General features: G+C 35.4%; 1 protein-coding gene across 1 annotated transcript; it reads right to left on the reverse strand.

Moving 5' to 3' along the window:
• Nucleotides 1-232: 232 nt before the first annotated feature.
• LOC592913 (fibropellin-1) lies at nucleotides 233-27140 on the reverse strand. The gene is made up of 19 exons (XM_030985241.1): nucleotides 27032-27140; nucleotides 26436-26549; nucleotides 25840-25950; nucleotides 25247-25360; nucleotides 24748-24858; nucleotides 20153-20263; nucleotides 19594-19704; nucleotides 19005-19118; nucleotides 18397-18507; nucleotides 17917-18030; nucleotides 13263-13373; nucleotides 11733-11843; nucleotides 11163-11273; nucleotides 10575-10688; nucleotides 6267-6380; nucleotides 5678-5788; nucleotides 3308-3409; nucleotides 2168-2284; nucleotides 233-387 (listed from the first exon to the last, which is right to left on the reverse strand). The coding sequence occupies exons 1-19, from the start codon at nucleotides 27138-27140 to the stop codon at nucleotides 233-235; spliced, it is 2166 nt and encodes a 721-aa protein (XP_030841101.1).
• Nucleotides 27141-27269: the final 129 nt, after the last annotated feature.

Here is a 27269-nt window from a genome sequence, read left to right on the forward strand (position 1 = left end):
CTGTAAAGGCTTTTCAAAAAGTGTTGGTTAAACTAGACAAGGACAGGCTTTTTTTTTCTTCACAATTATTAAACCAGACCATTCTGAAATTAGGGCTTAGAGCTTGATTATTCACGAAAAGTTCGTGTAACCCAAAGACACGAAGAACTGAGAATGCCATAGAACCTATGTTCCGCGTAGTTGCCATTCATTCACACATTAATACAAACCGCCGTGAATACCCCTTCATATCTTAAAGAGCATCTAAAGTAATCATGGTGAAACTTGCCATTAATTTTCTCTTTAATTGTCGCGTGACATAATCTTGACATCTTATGCTGGCGTTCCAAGAAGTTGTGCCGTTATTAGAAACTTGACAAACAGCTCTTATAATTGGTGCAGCAAGGCCTATAAAAAAAAGAACATTAAACCAAAAATATAGGAAAAAGAAGGTAAGAAACATCATTTTAATACGTTTTGCTATCTCTGCTTCTGATCATGGTGATACAGCATGAAAATCATGTTTTACCTTGAGAGAAATAGTAACATAATATTTTAGAAAACGAAATCAGACAAGGAAATGGTGCGTTGTGTAGGAATTGTGTCGGGAATTTAACTTTATAAAAAGAAACGTTAAATGCCACCATTTGCAAAGAAATCCCCTGCCTTTCAACATAAAAATTTAATTACAATACATTTGAGACATAACTGTTTCTCCGTTTCGGTACCCTCGATTGATTCTTGATCCCAAACAGGGGCGTACGCAGGATTTTTTCAAGGGGGGGGGGGGGTTTTAAAATATTTTGCTCCCGAAAATTTGAAAATCGCGCCGGCCGAAAAGTCGCTCAGTGGGGGGGGGGGGGGGGGGGGTAAGCGGACACTTTTTTTTTTTTTTTTTGGAGGTCAAAAAAAATCGCAACGACTCAGCCAGCCGAAAAGGGGGGGGGGGTTTTAGGTTTTTTTTTTTGGGGGGGGGGGGGGGTTTACATACATAAAAATACCAAAGGGGGGGGGGGTTTGAACCCCCAAAACACCCCCCCCTGCGTACGCCCCTGATCCCAAAGAAGTTTAGGCTCTTCGTTTAGAGAAAGTGCAAATATCGCTAGAAAATGTGTTATATATTTCTGTGCAATAGGTCTACATTGTGTCGTTCAAACATAAGAGCGATTTAATCGATAAAGATCATTGACGTTTCCAAATCGGTAACGCTAAGTGAAATTTATATTTACTATTCTTGTGTACAAGTTGTGTGTTCAATTTCTTTTTTTCTTTAGTAAAATTTTATGCAAACTGGTTTATTCTATGTTCATTTTTATTGTTTAAACTGTGAATGGTCGGTGTCAATTTGAGGAGGTAAAGCTGATTGATTTACACCCTTAGAAAACTCTGAACTGCTATTGGTTTATAGTTGTATTTCTCTGTAACCCAAAACAGCCTAAAATCGATTACAGATGAGAGTCAAGTAAAGACTTAACTGATAATAAATAAAATATTATATATTGGATTCTTATCTAGCGCACGTATCGACCTTGCAAGGTCCTCAAGGCGCTCCAACATTACCCGGCTATGCTAGGCTGCCAATTTCGACGCTCACAGCATTTTAAGGATTACCGGTGCTAAATTACCGGTACCCATTTAGCACCTGGGTGGAGAGTGGCAAATGTACATCAATGTCTTGTCAAAGGACATTAGTGCCGCGGCGGGACTCGAACCGCGGACCTTGCAATCGACAGTCCTGCGACGTATCCACTCATCCGCGACACCTCTACATATTTACATACGTAGAGATCAAATACGTTATTACATACATAAGATCAAATAAAATAAGGAATAAAAAGGAATAAAATAAATGGTATTGTGGAGTTGGAATTGATGGTACATGTTTATGTTAAACGACGTGTGTGTCATATTCCTATACTAAACTTCACATGAAACATATTTAATATTCCTTTTTTAAAGACTACTTTGACATTATAATGCATAACTACTCCGCAAGAAAAAGAAAATTTAACAAAGTATCCAATTTATGTCTTCCATAATTTTTTTCTTCTTTTGTGGTCAGTGAATTTTGTAGTAATGTCAAATTAAAGATTTTTTTTTTCGGTATTCTGTTAAAACACATTTTGAACCCATCCCCCCCCCCCCAACCCCGGAAATTGTTAAAATATACAACTACACTTTAACCTACCTTCAGAATCTTCCTCTGGGCACAGTTCTTCCGAGTCAATAACGATTCCAACTTCAGTCATCGGAAGTCTGGCCTGTCCGAATTCAGTTTCCATCGTGACGTTCGAACATGTGCGTTCTAATTAATGGAATAGTGAAATCCGGTTACCCTTTTTTCTAGGCACGTAATTCGGAAAATGGCAGACGCCTGAATCGTTGCTCATTTTTTTTCGAGGGAGGGAGGGGGGGGGGTAGGTCACACTTTCAGAATAATGAACCTTGTTTCACTTCATGAATTTTAAAACTGGGAATAAACAAATCTCTTCGGAATAATGCTACAAATATTCGGAAATATGAACCCTATTTCAGTTTCGGAGTTATGAACCCCCTGGAAAAGTTGGGGGTTTGGAAAAAAGAATCATCGGAAATACGAGTGCGTCCGCAAGTCGTTATATAATCTGCATTATCTATCATCGTATACACATGGAAAAGGTGGTCAGACAAGCAATATCTGATATCACCTATCTTTTATACATGATGTATATTCTATTTTTTATAGCATAAAAGGATATCGTATACAATTAATGCACGTTTAATTTACAGAAGTTATTACAAGTTATGTAAGGGGTGTCGTAAAAGAGTGGTTTAAACACTTGAATACATAATTCAAAGGGTTCTCGGCTTGATCTCCGGCGAGGTACTTATTTCCTTAAGCAAGGAATTTTGTATAAACTGCTTCTCCCCACCCACGTATTAGCTTTTGTAAAATGGCGCCTGACTTGAATACTCCCTAGGGAGTGGGAAGTGTGAACTTCATGACCAGGTTGATAATTTATCTGCAAACCACATAAATCTATCTTAGATGTATTAAGAGCTTCATAAACCCATTATTGTTAGTGTTATGAGTATTATTATAAGCATTATTATTATTTCTCTTTCTCTTTATACTACGATAAGAATTACGTATGATACGAAAACAATGTATTTAGAATGTCTATTATCTATATCATCTGCAAACCATTTTTACCGTCTTTTCTTTGTTTAAACAAATTTTGGACAATTTTTTGTGAAAACAGAGACACGGAATACAAAGTATGCAAGTTCAAACTTTTAGAAATTAATAGCACTGATACAAAACTCAATAGAATGACAATATGCTTACTGATATCACAGGACCTTCCCAAATACTCAGGATTACATACACAGGATCCGACATCGACACAATCGCCGTACACGCAGTAGAAATCTCCACAAGCTATAGTTCCTAATTAGAAGATTAAAAATATATGTCAATTAATAGAAGGAATGTGTTATTGTTTTAAAAGTAATTCATTTGCCCAATACTTACTATAATGAAAATGAGGCTTTTAAAAATTAGGATTACATTATCCAAGGAAGATGTCCACAAACTCGAAACATACAGATATTAATTGTTTTATACACTGTCGCTCATAAAGGTGGAATATTTTAGTTTTACCCCAATGTATGGAATTATTTTAAAAATTCTTTAAAAATAATAGATATAGATAATAATATACATTCTCAGATTTTATTGAATAATAACTTGCCAACGTGTGTTTTGCGGAACTGCTAAAGCATGTGTATGCTACTATGCTTATTAACTAGGGGACCTACGCTCTCAAGTCATAAATGACAGTAATGAGGATTATATACCTCACTTAAGAAATCCAGCCATCTGATTGGTCGAATTGCATTCATAAACTTCAACTGTTCCTGTAAAATTCTCGGTAACCATGCATAAAACATTTCAATATTTTTAATAACCATGGTTATTAAAAAAAGTTGGTCAGCCTCCATGGTTACCCCATAGGTTTACATGTTAAAAAATGGTTTGAGCGATGGAGGATGCCGTATGTGTGCGAAGGATAGGTCGGTAATTTCAATACAATTGAATCTCGATCGATCTTACCGACAATTTTATCTTGCATTGTTGACATGAAGACGAAAATAAACTTCCAAAAACAAAAAAACAACATCTGCCGATAGATCTTGATCTAAGTTCGTGCCAATATGCATTGCAAAAGTAAAAGAAGAGTCCGTATATGGAGCTTTTGCGAAGCATTCATCACACGCGAAGCCGGTTTCAATCCATTTTAATGTATATATTGTACAAAACTGCTATACATGTTAACAACGCGCGATGGCCGAGAGGTTTGAGGCGCTGACTTTAGACATATCACCTTTTGTACGCAAGAGTTCGAATCTCATCTTCGACCAAAAAAAAAAGTATTTTTTATTTTTTATTTTTTAGTCTATTTTTTTTCGGCATATAAAAGTATTAATGACTGCTTTAATATTCGAGAAATAGTTGTTTTCATACGCTCAAGGGAAGGTTAGAATTGTGCTATTCCCCGAGGCTTGCCGAGGGGAATAGCCCAATTGTAACCTTCCCGAGAGCGTATGAAAACAACTATTTCTCTCAAAGCAGTCATTAATACTATATTAATGCCCCACAAAAGGGCAATAATATAGCACATCGACACGGTTTTGATCCTGGGGCCTCACAGTTACGAGGCCATTGTTTTGTCACTGAACCATGACTGTACGCAGCGGGGGCTAGGGTAGGGGGCAGTTTCCATAAATTAAAAAACACACAGAAAATGCAATAAATTTTCAATAATTTATTGCATTTTACCCCGGTCCCCAACATAAAAAAATCCTCTTGACGGCCATGCATTATGGCTTAAGGCATGGGCACACATAATTTTTTTTAATGTTAGGCACCGGGGTTAAATGCAATAAATTATTGAAAATTTATTGCATTTTCTGTTTTTTTTTTAAATTTATGAAAACTGCCCCCTACCCTAGCCCCCGCTGCGTACAGTCATGGTTCAGTGACAAAACAATGGCCTCGTAACTGTGAGGCCCCAGGATCAAAACCGTGTCGATGTGCTATATTAGTGTCCTTTTGTGGGGCATTAATCCTCATTACTGTCATTTATGACTTAAGGGCATAGGTCCCCTAGTTGATAAGCATAGTAGCATACACATGCTTTAGCAGTCACGCAAAACACACATTGGCAAATTATTATTCAATAAAATCTGAGAATGTATACTATTATCTAGATCTATTATTTTTAAATTATTTTCAAAATAATTCCATAAATTGGAATTTAAAAAAATATTCCACCTTTATGAGCGACAGTGTAACAAAATGTGATTTTCTTAAAATCACCTTTGTTTTGATTTACAGTGAATTCCTTTTCAGGATTACACATTTTTTAAAGGAGGAAGTTCCACTTTATAGTTCACTACACCGGCAGGCTACGAGACCGACAATCCACGAGACTGACAAAGCAAAGGAATACTTAACGGAAGATAGGAAACCGTCTGTCTCGCGGCCCGACAGTCTAGTGAGCCCTCGTGAATGTGGCTCGAAGGCCCAGGACAGACTGATATGTTCGGTCTAGCGGGCTGGCGCCAAGAAATCAGCCCCATCAACATCTTTCTCTCTGAATTTGTTAAGCTCATTTAATACAATACTTGATTCGAATGAAAATGTGAAACCTACTTAATTCACATCTTGTGCCCATGAATCCATCGCTGCAATTGCACTTAAAGCCGTTAATCTGATCGATGCAAGAGCCTTGTAGACACGGGCTAGAAATACACTCGTTGATATCTTTAAAAAAAGACAAAGAGTCGAAAATTTGAGCATAGACACTAAATATATGATAGGTTACAGTATTTAAGTTCGTCTATATGTACATCAATCAAAACCGTGAACTCTGAAGTATAAAAATATATATCAATATGAAGAGGGGGAGTGGGAGTGTATGCACAATCCAGGAATGTACATACCCTTTTTTGCAGAGTGTATTCATAGCTTTATTAGAGTTTTAAAACTGTTAAATAATTAAGCTAAAGATGAAAATATTTTTTTCAACTTTAAACGGGATTGGGTGACATCACAAATACATGAATCAAATCATAACAAATAAGCAACTTTTAAAACAATATGAATTGAACCCGATGCTTTTGATCGCTTCCCTCCTTAATTACTATGAAAGTTTTTTCAATATTACATTATAGATTTCTTTGACTTGTATTTGTTTAGCTTATTACAAAATTTGATTAGAATGAAAATGTAAAAAACCTACTTGTTTCACAGTTTGTGCCCGTGAATCCATCGTTGCAATTGCAGGTATAGGAGTTAATCAGATCTAAGCAAAAGCCTCCATATTGACACGGTTCAGAAATGCACTCGTTGATATCTTTAACAAAGCAAGTCGAGAATTTGAGCAAACACATTGATTATATGCATGGTTACAATATTGAATTTAGTCTACATATTCCTCAATCCAAACCGTGAACTCTAAAGTATAAACAAATATATAAATGGAGAGAGGAGTGGAGGTAGGAGTGTATGCAGCATTTTGGAACGTCCATATGGATTGTTTTATAATCAGGGTACACAATAGACAAACTCACTTTGATGGCCCTTTAAAAAAACAATGAACAGCCAAGGAAAATCTTCCTTGGGCAACTATTTTACACTGTTAGATCAACCTACAACAGCGAAGGAAATTGTTTGAAACAAGCAACTACTTTTCAAAATATGTGATTATATGCCATTTTTTCACAATTTACTGTCTCATTTCATTTTTTGCAAAGTTAGAACATGTGCATGTCTGACATACGTACCAAAGAAAACATTTTCAACTATCAGAAATAACCCTTCCAACGGGCCTATGTAAGATCTGAATTGGGTGTAATATTTTGGCAAATCTACATATTTTGACTATGCACCAAAAATGAGGTGCAAAATGGGTCAAAAAAGGTCCTCTCCGAAACCAGCGCTATAATTTAAAGTGAGACCACACTCAATGAATTATTTTTTCCTCCGTGAATAGAGTCACCAATATCCTACAAAATTATGATATTAAATTTTCCCACACTTAATCAGTTTTTTGGTAAATGCACGTTTCTAATTTGTTTGTCAGGGGTGTGTCAAAAAGTGTTCTCTCTGAAAAAGTGATATTTTTTATCAGCACTCCTTCAAGAAGAGCCACATTTAGAAACCAACTTATGTTATTAGTATACCTAACATTTTTTAATCTTGTGCAATGGATAATATTTGTTTTGTTTAATATTCACACTGATTTTGTAATATTCACACTGATTTTGAAGGTGTCAAACAAAATGTCCTCTCCGACCCATAATCAGTAGATGGATAAATGACAGTAATAAAAGTCTACAAAGTGCATGGATTTACAAAAACTACCCTAATTTTAATTCATCATGAGGTGGGTATTACAATCTTAACATCTTCCTGTTATTTGATGGGAGGTTATTTTAATTATGTCCAGTCACAACCTAATTTCACCCCTATAATTCCATGAAGCATGATGTAATGTATACCCGGAAGAATTAAGACTTTCAATCCATATAATTGAATTTATTGTTTGTGTTTATACCTTTCCACGTTTCCAGTACTGTTAATTAAACTATCTAGATACTATCTATATAAATAGTCTCTTTGGTTTCGGAGAGGACAGCAGTTTGTTCAACATATTTACATACTTCCATAAAAAGTCTTCATATTCAGGTTAATCACATAAAACAACTTTGTTGCTGTTATACTATTGGATGTGGGGATGCTTTGTCCTAGTCCATAAACATTTCAGGTTGACGATATTTCGTGGTGGAACAGATTTATACATCAAGTGAATATGCAGTGAAATCTGGTCCACTTTACATCATCAAGTTCATGGCTAATAAAACAAATAAAAATAATAATATACCGTACTTATTTAGCGCATATCACAATATGTCTCTATATGCGCTGTAAGAAGGAGAAAGAAGGAAAGGTGGATAGAGTAACATAAGAAGAGTTAGATATGCTCAACATACTTCCTCTCGTTAACATTGGAAATATTTGTGAAAAGAAAATTTTAAGACGCGCCTTAAAGTTGTCAACAGTATCACAGTTTGTTCAAGATTTTCCGGTAATTTATTCCAAAGTTCGGCCGATGCAACCTGAAAAAAGGGAGACCTGTAGAATTTAGTAGGCCTGTAACCGATCATCGGATCGGGGGACGATCGTTGGCCGATCAAGTGAGATCGAATAATATTTCTGAACGCCGATCAATAAAAATGATCGTGAATAAAAATCGGCAGATTTGTTTTTCTAATGCCAAAATCTTTCAAGTTTTTGGCTATCAAATGCTTTAAAAAAAATGCATATTTATGATTATTTTGTCATTTGGGGTTGTTGTAGTCCATATTTGTTGATATTTAGTGCCTTTCATGAGTTTGAAATTAATAATATTGGTCTAAGAGAAGAGGCAAAAACCTGCGGGCCGCCATCTTGGATTATAATGCGTGCTTAAGTTGGTACTGTTCTGGGGTGAAGGTTTCGCATAAATGAAATATATTATAGTATTTTTTAATCAATGAGTTACAATTGTAACCCTATTATATCTATCTTTCAGGCTATAGTTCACCCAGACGTTGGACACAGCCCTCCTCATAACATTTCCATTCTCTTCTGTCTCTAGCTATCCTAGTCCAAGCGGACGTTCCCATGTATGATGTTAGGTACTCTTTTATATACTTTTCACCAAATGTAATTTTTACGTTCTCGGCTATGATTGTACAGTAAGGTTTGTTTTGTTCAATGTAAAAGTCTTTCCAATTAAAGCTTTGTGCACGAGACTGTACAAATCCGCCTGGTACATCACATTTTAAAGAAAAATGGCTGCGCCCAGCCGCCCGTGGCATGCTACAAGGCATTACATCATGCCAATAAATATTCATTTATATATCTCTTGTACACATTGTACATCAAAAGGCAGGAATTTAATCCCATACAATGATTGCAATGGACTTTCAGTTAAGTCCTCTGTTGCATTACGATAAAACTAGTTTGAAGAGAACATTGTAGGCATTGTATATTATATGAGTTATATCTGCCGGTCTAGATGTTTAGTTGGTGGAGTCATATGAGGAGCATGCCCAAAACTTATGTTCATGAGACATACAAGTTCTGTCTAAGATTCTACATAAGTTGCACACATAGTATTGTTGTGTTTATAAGGAAAATGGATTACGAGCACAAACCAATCATATGTCAACAACTAATGTTCTCTCCGAATATTAGTGTAAAGCATGTAAAATCTTCAAAACACTGATATATGGTTAACTATTCCTAAAAACTTGTAACTTTAGAATCACAGCATTGTCCAGCTACCTTCTGACAATATTTAGTTCAATGTGAATCAAGTGTTTAGTACTGGTAAGTCTTAAAGTGAGGGAGAAGATAATTTCTCTACGATGGGTGATTGAAGATCTACATGCAGATCATAAATGGGTGCTAATAGGGATAAAATATGTTCTAATAAACCTCACATTTTTCCAGTTTCATTTATGCCATGAAATAATGAATCATAATTGTATCGGGCAGTTCCAACTGCATGTCAAAAATAATGTCCTTTCCGAACTAAAATTTGTCCTCTCCGAACATTTTTTTGACGCCACATATCTCAAGAACCATTTATATTTTTATTCTGGAATTTGGTATGCAAAAGCACCCTTACCATGTGTAGCTGTGCTGTACATAATATAGGGTCAAACTGCTCTGGTGTTTTTTTAATCAGTAACTTCACGCTGTCAGTCCATCATTTTGTGGTTTGAAAAGATCCAAAACTGAATTTTACACGAATAAAACCATTTTGCACTTGAAAAAATGAGTTTTATTCTGATTCTATATCATCAAGTTATCAAACTATGTCATTCACATTCATCCAAAGAAGTTATAGATATTTTCTTTCTGCATAATGTCAGCAGGTGACATTTGACCCTATATTTTCATTAAGGACATGTTTCATGCTTGAAGAAAAAAAAATTGACACCTGTAGCCCTAAAATTGTACAGACTTTACAAGTAACTTGTATACAACACACAAACAAAATTTCAGAAGAATCAAAGGAACTTTTTTTTTCACCCCAAGTGAGACAAAGTGTGTACCCTGATTGTAAAACAACCCATATCTCTATTCTTTATTTTGAAGAATGTATCCATAGCTTATTCCGAATGTTTAAGTTGTTAAGTAACTAAGCTACAGATAGAAATATTTCTTCAGCTTAATATGGGATTGGATGCCATTACAAATCCATGAACCAAATCATAAACAAATAAGCAACTTTTAAAACAATATATTGAACCAGATGCTCATGAGCACTTCCATCTTTTATGAAAGTTTTTCAACATCATATTACTGATTTCCTACACTTTAAAAATAAAGCCCATTACAATATATGTTGAGAATTAAAATTCAGAAACCTACAGTACTTTTCAGGACTTCACACACTCAAGACAGAAGGATTACCGGGAGCCTTTTTCAGGACTCCCCAATCCTCCCCTCTCTCATATGGTGCAACCGCAAGCCTACTGTTTAAAAAACCTACTTGTTTCACAGTTTGTGCCCGTCAATCCATCGCTGCAATTGCACGTATAGGAGTTATTTAGATCCAAACACAAGCCTTCATATTGACACGGTTCAGAAATGCACTCGTTGATATCTTTAGAAAAAATCAAAGAATCGAAAATTTGAGCAAAAACATTAAATATGTGATTGATTTCATTTCGTCTTCATATGCATCAATCCAAACCGTGAACTCTGAAGTATTAACAAATATATAAATAAAGAGAGGGTTGGAAATTGGAGTGTATTCAACATTCAGGAGCGTACTTATCTTTATTCTGTTTATGGCAACGTGTATCAATAGCTTTATCAGAGTTATTAAGCTATTAGGTACATAATTAAGCTACATAATAGTAATAATTCTCGAACTTTAAACGGGATCGGAAGATATCACATATCCATGAATCAAATTAAAAACAAATAAGTAATTTCGGAAAAATGTAAGTTGTACATTATGCTTATGATCACTTCCCTCCTTTATGAAAGTTTTTCAGTATTTCATTTTTAGATTTCCTTGACTTTTTATATAGCTCATTATAATATTTGACTAGAATTACAATGCAATACCTACCTATTTCACATCTTGTGCCCATGAATCCATCGCTGCAAAAGCACGTAAAGCCGTTAATCTGATCGATGCAAGAGCCTTGTAGACACGGGCTAGAACTACACTCGCTGATATCTTTTTGTTTAAAGGCAACACATCGAAAAATTGAGCATAGCCATTAATTTAAATGATCAGCTACAATATTACATTTTGCTATATAAAGATAAATCCAAAACGTGAACTCTGGAGTATAATAAACTATATATAAATAAAGAGAGAGGGGGAGAGGGTGTATAGGCAAAGTTCAAGAAGGTACATATCTTTATTCTATACTTTGCAGAGAGTATTCATAGCTTTATCGGACTTGTTAAGCTGCTCAGTAATAAGCATACGGATATAAATGTTTCTTCAACTTGATACAAATCCATGGTTCAAATCAAAAAACAAATAAGCAACTTTTAAAACGATATAAATCGAACTTATGATCACTTCCCTCTTTTATGAAATATTTTAAATATAACATTATAGATTTCACTGACTTTTTTTTGTTTACCTCATTACAATATTTGATGAGAATGAAAATGCAAAACCTACTTATTTCACATCTTGTACCCATAAATCCTTCGTTGCAAAAGCACGTAAAGCCGTTAATCCGATCGATGCAAGAGCCTTGTAGACACGGGCTAGAACTACACTCGTTGATATCTTTTAACAAATGCAAAGAATCGAAAATTTGACCATAGACATTAAATATATGATCGGCTTCAATATATGCATCAACCCAAAACATTAGCTCTGTAGTATCAACAAATATATATATATATATACACTGTTGGTCATAATGGTGGAATATTTATTTTTACCCCAGTTTAGGGAAGGATTTTAAAAAATTACTTATTTCTAATAGATCTAGATAATGGCATACATTCTCAGATGTTATTGAATATTAATTTGCGAGTGTTTGTTTTGCGTGACTGCTTAATCATATGTGTGCTACTATGCTAATAAGCTAAGGGACCTACGTCCTAAGTCATAATTTACAGTAATGAGGATTAATGCCTCACAAAAGAGTACTAATATATAGCTGATCGACACGATTTTTATACTGGGGCCTCACAGTAACAAGGCCATTGCTTAGCCCCTGAATCATGACTGTACGCAGTGATTGCTAGGGTACGCGGCCCCTTCCACAAATCCCCCAAAACGAAGAAAATGCAATAAATTGTCAAAAATTCATTGCATTTTCCCCCGGCCCCCAACAGGAAAAATTCCTCTGTGTGGCCATGCCTTGAACCATAATGCATGGCCCTACAGAGGAATTTTTCCTGTTGGGGGCCAGGGAAAAATGCAATGAATTTTTGACAATTTATTGCATTTTCTTCGTTTTGGGGGATTTGTGGAAGGGGCTGCGTACCCTAGCAAACACTGCGCACAGTCATGATTCAGGGGCTAAAGAATGGCCTCATTACTGTGAGGCCCCAGTATAAAAATCGTGTCCATCAGCTATATTAATGCCCTTTTGTGAGGCATTAATCCTCATTACTGTCAATTATGATTTAAGGACGTAGGTTCCCTAGCTGATTAGCATAGTAGCACACATATGATTTAGCAGTCACGCAAAACAAACACTCGCAAATTAATATTCAATAAAATCTGAGAATGTATGCCATTATCTAGATCAATTAGAAATGTTTTTTTTTTTTAATCCTTCCCTAAACTGGGGTAAAAATAATTATTCCACCATTATGACCAACAGTGTATATATATATCAATATATAGAGAGAAGGGGAGGGGTGGGAGTGTATGCAAAGTTCAGGAACGTTTATATCTGTATTCTTTATTTTGCAGAGTGTATTCATAGCTTTATCAGACTTTGTAAGCTGTCAAGTAGTAAAGCTACACATATAAATATTTCTTCAACTTGATACGGGATTGGATGACATTGCAAATACATGAATCAAATTAAAAACAAATAAACACTTTATAAACAAATATAAATTGAACATGATGCCTATGATCGCTTCTCTCCTTTACTATAAAAGTATTTTAATATTACATTATAGATTGATTTGATTTTTTAAAGCTCATTACAATATTTGATTAGAAGAAAAATGCAAAACCTACCTAATTCACATCTTGTGCCCATGAATCCATCAGTGCAATTGCACGTAAAATCGTTAATCTGATCGATGCAAGAGCCTTGTAGACACGGGCTAGAACTACACTCGTTGATATCTTTTTAAAAAGGCAAAGAATCGAAAATATGACCATAAACGTTAAAAGTATGATCTGCTACAATATTTAATTTCGTCTATATATTATATACATCAATCAAAAACATGTACTCTGAAGTACAAGAAAATATAAATCAATAGAGAGAGAGAGAGAGAGAGAGAGAGAGAAGGTGGATCGGAGTGGGAGTGTATGCAACATTCAGGAACGTACATGTCTTTATTCGTTTGTTTGCAGAGTGTATTCAAAGCCTGAACAGAGTGTTTAAGTTGTTAAGTAATTAAGCTACATATACAAATATTCCTTTAACTTGATATGGGATTGGATGATATTACAAATCCATGATTCAATTTTTTTCAAAGCAACTTTTATTAACAATATCAATTGAACTGATACTTAAGATCACTTCCCTCCTTTATGAAAGTTTTTAAATATTACATTATAGATATCCTTGCGTTTTTTTGTAGCTCATTACAATATTTGATTAGAATGGAAATGCAAAACCTACTAGATTCACATGTTGCGCCCATAAATCCATCGCTGCAAAAGCACTTAAAGCCGTTAATCTGATCGATGCAAGAGCCTTGTAGACACGGGTTAGAACTACACTCATTGATATCTTTAAAAAAAGGCAAAGAAATTGAAAATATAAGCAAAGTCATTAGTTAAATGATCGGTTACATTGTTAAATGTTGTTATATAAACATCAATCCAAAACGTTAACTCTGGAGTATAACAACATTTATATCAATAGAGAGAGGGGGGGGGGGTGGGAGTGGGAATGTATGCAAAATTCAGGAAAGTTCATATCTTCATTCTTTATTTTGCAGAGTGTATTCATAGCTTTATCAGAGTTGTTAAGCTGTTATTGTAATTGAGCTACAGATAGAAGTTGTTCTTCAACCTGTAACGGGATTGGATGACATAACATGAACAAATAAGCAACTTTTAAAACAATATCAATAGAACATGATAATTAGATCACTTCCCTTCTTTATGAAATTTGATCAAAATTACATTGTATATATACCCTTGCCCTTCTTAAAGCTCATTACAATATTTGGTTAGAATGAAAAAATGCGAAAACCTACTTGTTTCACAGTTGGTGCCCGTGAATCCATCGCTGCAATTGCACGTATAAGAGTTATTCAGATCCACACACAAGCCTCCATATTGACACGGCTCAGAAGCACACTCGTTGATATCTTTAAAAAAGCAAATAATCGAGAATTTGAGCAAACACATTAAATATATGATTGGTTACAATATTAAACATCGTCTACATAATATGCATCAATCCAAACCGTGAACTCTGAAGTATATAAACAAATATATAAACAGAGAGAGGGTGGAGGTTGGAGTGTTTGCAGAAATTCGAGGGGTTACATATCTCTACTCTATATCTTGCAGAATGTATTTTATAGCTGTATCAACATTTATCAAGTCGTTTAATAATTAAGCTACAGATAGAAATATTTCTTCAACTTGAAACTTGATTGGATTACTTTACAAATCCATGAATCAAATCATAAACAAATAAGCAACTTTTAAAACAGTATAAACTAAACCTGATGCTTAATATCATTCTCTCCTTCATGAACGTTTTCAATATTGCATCATAAATTTCCTTGACTTTTATTTAGCTTATTACAATATTTGATAAGAATAAAAACACAAACCTACTTAATTCACAATTTTTGCCCATATCTCCAACGCTGCAAAAGCACGTAAAGCTGTTAATCCAATCGATGCAAGTGCCTTGTAGACACGGGCTAGAACTACACTCGTTGATATCTTTTAACAAATGCAAAGAATCGAAAATGTGAGCATAGACATTAACTGTATGATCGGCTACAATATTTAATTTCGTCATTATTTTCTTCTTCTATCTATCCTCTTTGGAGGGACTTTATTTGTTCGTAACATAAAATAACAGTTTTTTTTTACAACAAATGTTTATATACAGGATTTATGCAATTGTAACATAACGCAAATATTGAAAATATTTGTGTTACTTCGTTTGTATCGAATTTCTTCTGGATACATTTCATATCGAGATAGGTGCGAATTTCTACCTTTAATTCTTTTATCAAATATACAGCATGTATCCTATGATTTTCACTTCCAAAACATTCTCTAATATAGTTCTTGTAGAAAATAAACTGGGCAAAGTTTAAAACAAGATTCTCTTCTCACTATTTCATGACCTATTAAAAGATTTTATTCGTTCAGAAAGATTTAAAAATTAAACAAAGTATCGATTAATTTTGATACAATCTTACAAAAAAGGCGAAACCTTCTTAGAAGCCAGGAAAAGGTGGTTAGTCGTATTTAAGATCTTACATATATCACATAGATTATTATTTTTTAATCTTTCATTTACATGATTTGTCTTGACTGGGTCATATTTTATGAATATATTTAAAATTAAACTTAAAATTAAGCTTAATTCTGTTGTCATTTATAAAGTAACATTTAAAACGGAGCACCGTCTTACAGTTAAACTCATTAGGTAAATCAAAATGAGAGTTCCAAAAATAAATGCACGGCAGATCCTGTTTATTTTTGTCTAACATTCCATTATAATATTGTTTGGTCCTCATGCCCGCTACATCATCGGAGTCACTTGTTACCATTTCTATTGTACGAAACTCCACTGCATACGGTGAAATTTTACATAATGTATCCTACTACGTAACTTCTGCATCCAAAAATTCGGAACTGCACTTTTTAACTTTGCCAATTGAAGGCGGAAAGTAATTAATTTTCTTTAAAATTAATACAAATGGAATCAACTTATTTCCAGATACTGCACTAATACATGTTTAACTGTAAGAATACTGTTCCTTATCCAGTTTGGAAAATGCAATAACTCATTCTTATTTTTAATATTGCTATTATACCAAATCATTTCATTATCACTATCTGTTACTGTAAACATATCAATATATGTCAATTCAGCCCACGAACAAAACATGTCAACATAAAAGTTAGGCAATACGATACATATCGCTCTTTTTGCAATTAAAATGTAAACAAAAAGGCAAATCCCCAATCTTCTGGATCCAGTATTTAAACAAAATGTTCCAAGCACTTTGTTCACCTCTTAAATACTTATACAAATCCTTGATAGACGGAGTGACCAGCATTTCGACTGTAAGTCGACCCCCCTCTATTTCAGGATGGTGACAGATGTTTCGTTTAACTTTTTCTTTTTTTAGAATTCTATACAAATGTGTAAGCCAGTTTATTTATACGTTTAATTATTTTAGAAGGGATCGGAACTGCCGTTTCAGCATGTACTATCTGAGACATAACTAACTGTTTAATCACATCAAATTTTACGTATGATGTAAGTTTTCTAATTTTCCATTAATCCAAGGTATTATTTATATATTTTCTCTACTTTACTTTCCCAGTTCATATGTTAAACGTCAAGATAATGTTCATCCACATATATACCGACACATTTTATAGGGTCTTCGGTAAAATATAAATCTTCAACTTCAAGTCATTTATATTGAGTTTCATGAGATTTTATTTGGTCCAGTTAATGTTTGGTCCCGCATGTTCTCCAATCGCTTCTACTTCTTTCATTTTTTCTTTAACAAATTGAACATAATTAGTAATAATCATTGTATCGTCTGCATATTGAACGATACGTATATCTTTAAAATCAGATTTGTCTTCATTGAAGTCTGGGACTTGGATTCCCTCTATTTGGGCGTTTGTTAAATTTCCATAGCTAAAACCTCTGCAATGTTTATAAATAAAAGGGGAGAAAGTGGCCAACCTTGCCTAACGCCTCTTTCTATTGCGAATTTCTCGGATTTTCAGCGAACATTTAAAACACGACCATGAGCACCATTATGTAATGTTTGAATCCATCTTAAAAAAACGAATCTTTAAATTAAAGTTCCCGTAACAAGGGCAGTACAAAATCAAAATCAATAGTACGAACGCTTTTTTTAAAAACAAGAACATCATAACAACTGTTTTATTTGCAAAAAGACAATAGTCAATGGTTTCCTGAATAAGGCTGGTACTTTCAGATGTGAGTAGTTTATTAGTAAACCAGCCTGATCCTGTGATACAAGTTTGCATACTACTTTCTGTAATCGTATTGAAAGAGTGCGAGCTGCAAGTTTATAATCAATAATTGCGTCAATATTTGTATACATGAATCCACAAGTGAACTCTAAGTGTAAACAAGTATATATCATTAGAGAGAGAGAGGGGCGGAGGAGTGGGAGTGTATACACAATAAGGAACGTACATATCTGTATTCTTCATTTTTATGAGTGTATTCATACACTGTAGCTTTATTAGAGGCGTTAAGCTGTTAAGTTATTAATCTACAGAAAAAAATTCTTTAACTTGATACGGGATTGGGTGACAATCAAATAAAGAAACAAAGAAGCAAATTTTAAAACAATATAAATTGAACATGATGCTTACGTTCACTTCCCTCCTTTGTGAAAGATTTCCATATTACATTATAGATTTCTTTACAATATTTGATTAGAATGAAAATGCAAAAACTTACTTGTTTCACAGTTTGTGCCCGTAAATCCATCGTTACAATTGCACGTATAGGAGTTAATCATATCCGAACACAAGCCCCCATATTGACACGGTTCAGAAGCACATTCGTTGATATCTTGCAACAAGCAAAAAATCGAGAATTTGAGGAAACACGTTAAATAAATGATTGGTCAAAATATTAACTTTGGGGGTGTGTGCGAAAATCAGGAACGTATATATCTCTATTCGTTAATTTACAGAGTGTATTCAAAGGTATATCAGAGTTTTTAAGCTGTTAAATAATTACGCTACAGATATAAATATTTCTTCAATGAATCAAATTGTAACAAATATGAAAAATTTAAAACAATATAAATTAAACATGATGTTTATAATCACTTTCCTCCTTCATGAAGGTTTTTCAATATTACATTATAGATTTCTTAGACTTTTGTTAGCTCATTATAATATTATTTGATAAGAATGAAAATGCAAAACCTACTTAATTCACAATTTGTGCCCATGAATCCATCGCTGCAAAAGCACGTAAAGCCGTTAATCCGATCGATGCAAGAGCCATGTAGACACGGGTTAGAACTGCACTCGTTGATATCTTTTTGTTAAAGGCAAAGATTCAACAATTCGAGCAGGCACATTAAATTTATGATTGTCTACAATGTTTAATTCCGTATATTTATACATCAATCATAAACATGAAATATGAAGTATAACAACATATATATCAATAGAGAGAGAGAGAGATAGAGAGAGGGGGTGGGAATGTATGCACGATTCAGGAACGTTGATATCTTCATTCCTATTTTTGCAGAGTGTATTTATAGCTTCATCAGAGCTTTATAAGCTGTTAAGTAATTAAGCTACAAATAAAAAAATATTTCTTTAACTTGATACGAGATTGGATTACATTACAAATCCATTAGTCAAATCAAAAACAAATAATCAACTTTTAAAACACTATAAATTGAACATGATAATTATGATCATTTCCCTCTTTTATCAACTATTTTTAACATTACATTATAAATTTCCTTGCCTTTTTTCTGAAAACTCAATACAATATTTCATTACAATGAAAATCCAAAAACCTACTTGATTCACAGTTTGTGCCCAAGAATCCATCGTTGCAATTGCACGTATAGGAGTTAATCAGATCCACACACGAGCCTCCATATTGACACGGTTCAGAAATGCACTCGTTGATATCTTTCAAAAAGTAAAGAATCGAAAATTAAGGCAAACATATTAAATAAATGCATGGTTACAATATTAAATTTCGTCGACATATGCATTCATTCAAAACGTAAACCCTGAAGTATAAACAAATATATAAATAGAGATAGGAGTGGAAATTGGAGTGTAAGCATATTCGGGAACGTTCATATCTCTAATCTTTCTTTTGAAGATTTTGTTCTCAAAGATATATCAGACTTTTTTAGGTGTTAAGTTATTAAAATACAGATATAAATATTTCTTCAACTTGGAACGGAATAGAATAACATTTCAAATCCATGAATCAAATCATTAACGAATAAGCAACTTTAAAAAACAATATAAATTGAACATGATGCTTATGATCACTTCCCTCCTTTATAAAAGTTGTTCAATATTACATTATAAATTTCCATGACTTTTTAAAGCTCATTACAATAGTTGATTATAATGAAAATGCGAAACCTACCTAATTCACATCTTGTGCCCATGAATCCATCTCTGCAAAAACACGTAAAGCTGTTTATCTGATCGATGCAAGAGCCTTGTAGACACGGGTTAGAACTACACTTGTTGATATCTTTGAAAAAAGGCAAATAATCGAAAATTTGAGCATAGCCATTAAATATATGATCGGCTACAATATTTTAATTTCGCCTATAATATAATCAATCCAAAACGTTAACTCAGAAGTATAGAAATAGATGTTTCAACAGAGAGAGGTTTAGACGCGGATGGAGTGTATGTACAACTCAGGAACGTATTATGTTTATTCTTTAATTTGCAGAATGTATTTATAGCTTTGTCAAAGTTATGTAATTAACCTACATATAGAACTTGATACGGGATCGGATGATTTAACAAATCCAATAATCAAATTAAAAACAAATCAACATTTTTTAAAACACTATAAATTGAACTTGATGCTTTCGCTCCTTAATGAAAGTTTTCAATACTACATTTTATATTTTACCTTTTTTTTGTTGGAACATTACAATAATTTATTGGAATGAAAATGCAAAACCTACCTAATTCACATCTTGTGCCCGTCAATCCATCGCTGCAAAAGCACGTAAAGCCGTTAATCTGATCGATGCAAGAGCCTTGTAGACACGGGCTAGAACTACACTCGTTGATATCTTTTTAAAAAAGGCAAAGAATCGAAAATGTGAACATAAACATTAAAAGTATGATTGGCTACAATATTTAATTTCCCCTATAAAAACATCAATCCAAAACGTGAACTCCGAAGTGTAAACAAATATATATATCATTGGAGAGAGAGAGAGAGAGAGGGGGGGGGGATGGGAGTATGCAAAATCAGGAACGTATTATCGTCATTTGTGTATTTTGGGGGGCAGAGTATATTCTTAGCTTCATCAGAGTATTCAAGCTGTTAATTAATTGAGCTACAGATATATATATTTCTTAAACTTGATACGGGATTGGATAACATTACAAATCCATGGTTCAAATAAAAAACAAATAAGCAAATTTTAAAACAATATAAATTGAACATGATGCTCATGATCACTACTAGACAAATTAGACATCGATCCCTCATTCTGCTTTCGTGTAAAAATGAGTAAAGCAGGGCTCCCACTTCGCTGAGTTGTATTGGCGATTTATGGCGAGCTGTGGTGAGTTGCCTCAAAGAGGCACTCGCAGTAACTCGCGAAAAGGTCTCTTTGTAACTCGGGATAACTCGCGACAACTCGGTATAGCTCTGTGTAACTCGTTATAACTCTCAACGACTCTTCTCGAAGTTGCGAGCAGTTCCCTAACTCGTTGTAACTCGAGGTGAACTCGCTTTACTTGCAATATACTCGCATTACTTGTAACAAGCTCGCGCTGCACTCTTCATAACTCGTAGTAAATCGCCACCTTCTTGAATTATCCTTAAAGCAGGGCTCCCACTTAGCCGAGTTGTATTAGCGAGTTATGGCGAGTTGTGGTGAGTTGCCTCAAAGAGGCACTCGCAATAACTCGCGAACAATTCGGTATGGCTTAGCGTAACTCTTTACAACATTCCAAGACTCTCCTCGAAGTCGCGATCAGTTCCAAAATTTTGAACATTTTCACAAATTTTCCCCGGTTCGTTGTAATTCGAGGAGAAATCGCCTACACTCGTAATATTCTCGCATTACTCGTAACAAGTTCGAGCTGCACTCTTCATAACTCGTAGCAACTAGCCACCTTATGAAGAGTGCAGCGCAAGCTTGTTACGAGTAATGCGAGTATATTACGAGTGTAAGCGAGTTCACCTCGAGTAACAACGAATTCACCTCGAGTAACAACGAATCAGTGAAAATTTTGAACATGTTCAAAATTTTCGCTGATTCGTTGTAGCTCGAGGCAAACTTGCTTAACACTCGTAATATACTCGTAGCAACTCGCCACCTTATGAAAAGTGCAGCGAGAGCTTGTTACAAGTAATACGTGTATATTACGAGTGTAGGCGAGTTCACCTCGAATTACAACGAATCGGGGAATTTTTTTGAACATGTTCAAAATTTTGGAACTGCTCGCGACTTCGAGGAGAGTCGTGGAATGTTGTAAAGAGTTACGCTAAGCCATACCGAATTGTTCGCGAGTTATTGCGAGTGCCTCTTTGAGGCAACTCACCACACCTCGCCATAACTCGCTAATACAACTCGGCTAAGTGGGAGCCCTGCTTAAGTTTACTTAGTTATACTAAGTTATACTTAAGTATACCGAGTTCTATTCGAGTTGCAAACGGTGGAGTACGAGCACGACGACCGTGCTGCGAGTCATGCCGAGTTGCCCACGAGATTAACGTGAGTTTAGATCGAGTACGGGGATTTACGGCGAGTTTTGTATGAGCATGAGCAGAGTGACATCTATCTTTTTTTGGAGAGCGCCAAAATTATGCATTTTCCGCCTTTTGATCGCATATAACTCGTTGGCAGATCGGTACTAGTCGTACATAGGTCATCGCCACTCATACCGAGCTCGCGTGACTCGTATCGCACTCGGTTTACTCTTACATCCATCGTAGGAAACTCGATGTTGCGTTTTCGATCACTCATGCAAATATTATAAAATTAGTAAATTTTACGCGAGTTAAAGCGAGTTTACGCGAGTTCAAGCTCTCACCAGTCGGGTCTTATCTGTCGGGTCGCACCAGCAGATACAAAGTAGCATGTGAACTATCTACTCAACAGTCTCTTGATTACGGCGTACCGCAAGGATCAATCGGACCGCGACTCTTCAGCGTGTACACGTGACCCCTATTGGAAATAATTATTGGACAGTATGAAGGTGTGCGCTTTCACTCATATGCAGACGATATTTCATTGTATGTGTTTGCTGATGCTAGAAGTGCAGAATCGGTGAATCATGCTTTTTCATCTTTATCAAGATGTGTTGAGTATCTCCGGAAATGGATTGCGTATAATGTATTGAATCTAAATTGTTGCAAAACTTAGTTTATTGTAGTATTTACCCCTCAAGCACGGCAGTATGTGTCTGATGTCAAACTGTCGATTTCCTACCTCTCGATAAATCCAACATTTGCTGCAAAAAGTCTTGGTGTGGAGTTTGATGGATCATCATGTGTCATCCCTCTGTCGTGGACTTCACTACCACCTATCAAATATAGCTCGTATTTAAACATTTCGTAAATGCGAAAGCATGTGAGCATAGGCGCCGGAAGTGGGGGGGGGGGGGGGGGGCAGGGGGGGCAGCTGCCCCCCCCCCCCCAATAAAAAAAGTGGGGGGCAAAACGCATTTTTGCCCCCCCCCCAAAAAAAACGCCGCCCCCCCCTCAAAAAAAAAAAAAAAAAAGCAGTAAAGGAGTAAAGATGGTTTGTATTTTTAACCCAAAAGAACATAACAATAATTAAAAAAACTCAATTAAATGACGTATAAAATCCTATTCAAAGAAAAGGAAAGTTAACAGGAATTGAATTTCCTAAACATTGCGCATGCTAACTATATCAATATTCGTGGACATATTGTGAGAGAATGGGAAAGCGTGTCTGTGTTTTGTTATAGGGGTGAAAAGCTCATGAGCCCCTAAACGCTGGCGTGCTGATGGGGGAGGGGGGTAAATTTTTATTCTATACCAGTGATTTACAAAATTTTGTTGCTGAAATGACATGATTTTCCGGTATTTTTTCTAAATTTTTTCGTAAATCATACCTTTTTATGCTCATCTGACCAATATTAAATGCTTTAAAACCTAAGAGCTTACGGGGGCTCAGCCCCCGGGCCCCACCAAGGGCCCACTAAGGCGGTCCCCTGTATGCTCATCTGACCGTTATTGAATACCTTAAACCCCTGAGCTTCCGGGGGCTCTGCCACCCGGACCCCACCAAGGGCCCGCTAAGGCGGGCCCCTGTATGCTCATCTGACCGTTATTGAATACCTTAAAACCTAAGAGCTTACGGGGGCTCCGCCATCGGGCCCCACCAAGAGCCCACTAAGGCGGGGCCCTGGATGCTCATCTGACCGTAATTAAATGCCTTAAAACCTAAGAGCTTACGGGGGCTCCGCCCCCGGGCCCCACCAAGGGCCCGCTAAGGCGGTCCCCTGTATGCTCATCTGACCGTTATTGAATACCTTAAACCCCTGAGCTTCCGGGGGCTCTCCCCCCTGGACCCCACCAAGGGCCCTAAGGTGGGGCGCTGGATGCTCATCTGACCGTAAAAAAATACCTCAAACTCCCGAGCTTCCGGGGGCTCCGCCCCCGGACCCCACCAAGGGCCCTAAGGCGGGCCCCTGTATGCTCATCTGACTCCGATATTAAATACCTAAAACCCCGAGCTTCCGGTGGCTCTGCTCCCTGGAATCTCCGCCAATTGGTGGTGGTGGTGATGCAGATTTTTCTTCTCCCCTCCCCTTCCAAACGTTTTTGCTCGTTACGTCACTGCCCCTGGAAGGTGAGCCCCCTGGAATGTTTGCCCCCCCCCCCCCCCCAATCCCAAACTGCTTTTGGCGCGCCTGCATGTGAGCATGCTGTCCGAGCTATTGTGTTGGCTCGTTTTGACTATGCCAATTCATTATTGTATGGGATCCAGTCATCACAAATGCAGCGTCTCCAAAAGGTTAAAAATCGCGCAGCAAAGCTAATCTCCTGGGCCCACAAGCACGATTATGTCACCCCGTTGCTAAAAGAACTACATTGGCTTCCAATCAAGCAACGTATTGTGTTCAAGATCCTGACGGTTGTCAACAAGTGCATCCAAAACGAAGCTCCAGTGCATCTCAACTCTCTCATCGTACCTGGCCTTCGCTCTTGTACTGATAGCGCCCTGCTACACGTTCCTCGACCATACACCACATCTGGCGACAATGCTTTCAAGGCATGTGCTCCTCGACTCTGGAATGAGCTTCCACGTTTTATTCGTTTATCATCTCCACTGGATGTCTTCCGAAAATGTCTGAAAACTCTCCTCTTTGACCATGATCAACAATAGATTCTTCGATAATTTTTATGTAAAGCGCTGTGAAACAACAGTCAGTTTTTTTAAAGCGCTATAGAAATGACTTTATTGAATTGTATTCCCTCCTTTATGAATTTTGTCAATGATTATAGATTTCCTTGAATTATTTCTAGCTAATTACAACAATTGATTGGAATCAAAATGCGAAAACTTACTTGTTTCACAGTTTGTGCCCATGAATCCATCGCTGCAAAAGCACTTAAAGCCGTTAATCTGATCGATGCAAGAGCCTTGTAGACACGGGCTAGAATTACACTCGTTGATATCTTTAAACAAATGCAAAGAATAGAAAATTTGACAATAGACATTAAATACATGATCGGCTACAACATCAAATTTCGTCTTCATATACATCAATCCAAAGAGTAAACTCAGAAGTATAACAAATATCAATAGAAAAAGAGGGGGAGCAGAAGTGTTTGCATAATTTAGGAGCGTATATATTGTATTCTTTATTTTGCAGAGTCTATTAATAGCTTTATCAGAGTTGTTAAGCTGTAAAGGAATAAAGCTACTTATATAAATATTTCTTTTAGCTTAATATGGGATTCGATGACCTTACAAATCCATGATTTTTCAATCTTAGATTATCGATTTCCTGGACTTCTTTGCTCATTACAATTTTAGATTAGAATTAGAAATAAAAACACGTACCTGTTTCACAGTTTGTGCCCGTGAATCCATCGTTGCAATTGCACGTATAAGAGTTATTTAGATCCACACACAAGCCTCCGTATTGACACGGCTCAGAAATGCACTCGTTGATATCTTTAAAAATGCAAAGAATCGAAAATTTGAGCAAACACATTATATATATGATTGGTTACAATATTAAATTTAGTCTACATATTCATCAATCCAAACCGTAAACTCTGAAGAATAAACAAATATATGAATAGAGAGAGAGGAGTGGAAGTTGGACTGTATGCGAATTGAGGAGCGTACTTATCTCTATTCTTTGTTTTGCAGAATGTATTCATTGCTTCATCAGAATTTGTTAAGCTGTTGAATAATTAATTAAGCTACAGACAAAGATATTTCTTCAACTTGAAACGGGATTGGATGACATTACAAATCCATGAATCAAATCATTAACCAATAAGCAAATTATTAAACAATATAAATTGAAAATGCTTATTTCGATCACTTCCCTCTTTTATGAACGTTTTCAATATGACATTCACTTACCTTCACTTACTTTTAAAGCTCATTACAAAATTTAACTAGAATGAAAACACAAAGCCTACTTAATTCACAATTTGTGCCCATGTCTCCAACACTGCAAAAGCACGTAAAGCCGTTAATCCTATCCATGCAAGTTCCTTGTAGACACGGGCTAGAAATACATTCGTTGATATCTTTAAAAGAAATGCAAAGAATTGAACATTTGAGCATAAACATTAAATATATGATCGGCTACAAAACTTATTTTCGTCTATATATACACGAATCCGAAACGTGAACTCTCAAGTATGAATACAATATATATATAGAGAGAGAGTTGTTGAATTTGGGGGTGTATGCAACAATTAAAAAAGTACATGTCTTTATTCTTTATTTGTTGCAAAATGCATTCATAGTTTAGCAGAGTTGTTATGCTGTTAAGTGATTAAGGTACAGATAGAAATATTTCTTCAACTTGATACGGGATTTGATGAGATTACAACTCTATGAATCAAATAAAAAACAACAACAAAATTGTTAAGACAATATAAATCGAACATGTTGCTTTTGATCACTTCCCTCTTTTATGAACGTTTTCAATATGACGTTAAAAATTTCCCTCACTTATTTTTTAAAGCTCATTACAAAATTTGATTATGATGGAAATGCAAAAACCTACTTGTTTCACAGTTTGTGCCCGTGAATCCATCGTTGCAATTACACGTATAGGAGTTAATCAGATCCACACACAAGCCCCCATATTGACACGGTTCAGAAGCACACTCGTTGATATCTTCCAAAAAGCAAATAATCAACAATTTGGGCAAACACATTATATATATATATATATGATTGGTTAAAATATTAAATGTCGTCTACATATGCATCAATCCAAACCGTGAACTCTGAAGTTTAACAAATATATAAATAAAGAGAGGGATTGAATCTGGAGTGTATGCAACATTTAGGAACGTATATATCTATATTCTTTAATTTGTAAAGTGTGTTCATAGCTTTATCGACGTTTTTAAGCTGTTAAGTAATTAAGCTACAGATAGAACAAATTCTTTAGCTTGAAACGGGATTGGATGACGTTACAAATCCATTAATCAAATCATAACAAATTAGCAACTTTTAAAACAATATCAGTTGAACAGGATGATTATGATCACTTCCCTCCTTTATGATAGATTTTCAATATTACATTATATATTTCCTTGACTTTTCCTTTACCTCATTACAATTTGTAATTAGAATGAAGAAAAAAAGCAAAACCTACTTGAATCACATCTTGTGCCCATGAATCCATCGCTGCAAAAGCACGTAAAGCCGTTAATCCTATCGATGCAAGAGCCTTGTAGACACGGGCTAGAACTACACTCATTAATATCTTTATTTTAAAGCAAAGAATCGAAAATTTTAACATACACATTAAATTTAAAATTGCCTACAATATTTAATTTCGTCTATATATATATATATTAATCATAACGTGAATTTTGAAGTAAAATAA

This window comes from Strongylocentrotus purpuratus, unplaced genomic scaffold (genome assembly GCF_000002235.5).
Source record: "Strongylocentrotus purpuratus isolate Spur 01 unplaced genomic scaffold, Spur_5.0 spur5_scaffold_14, whole genome shotgun sequence".
NCBI lineage: Eukaryota > Metazoa > Echinodermata > Echinoidea > Camarodonta > Strongylocentrotidae > Strongylocentrotus > Strongylocentrotus purpuratus.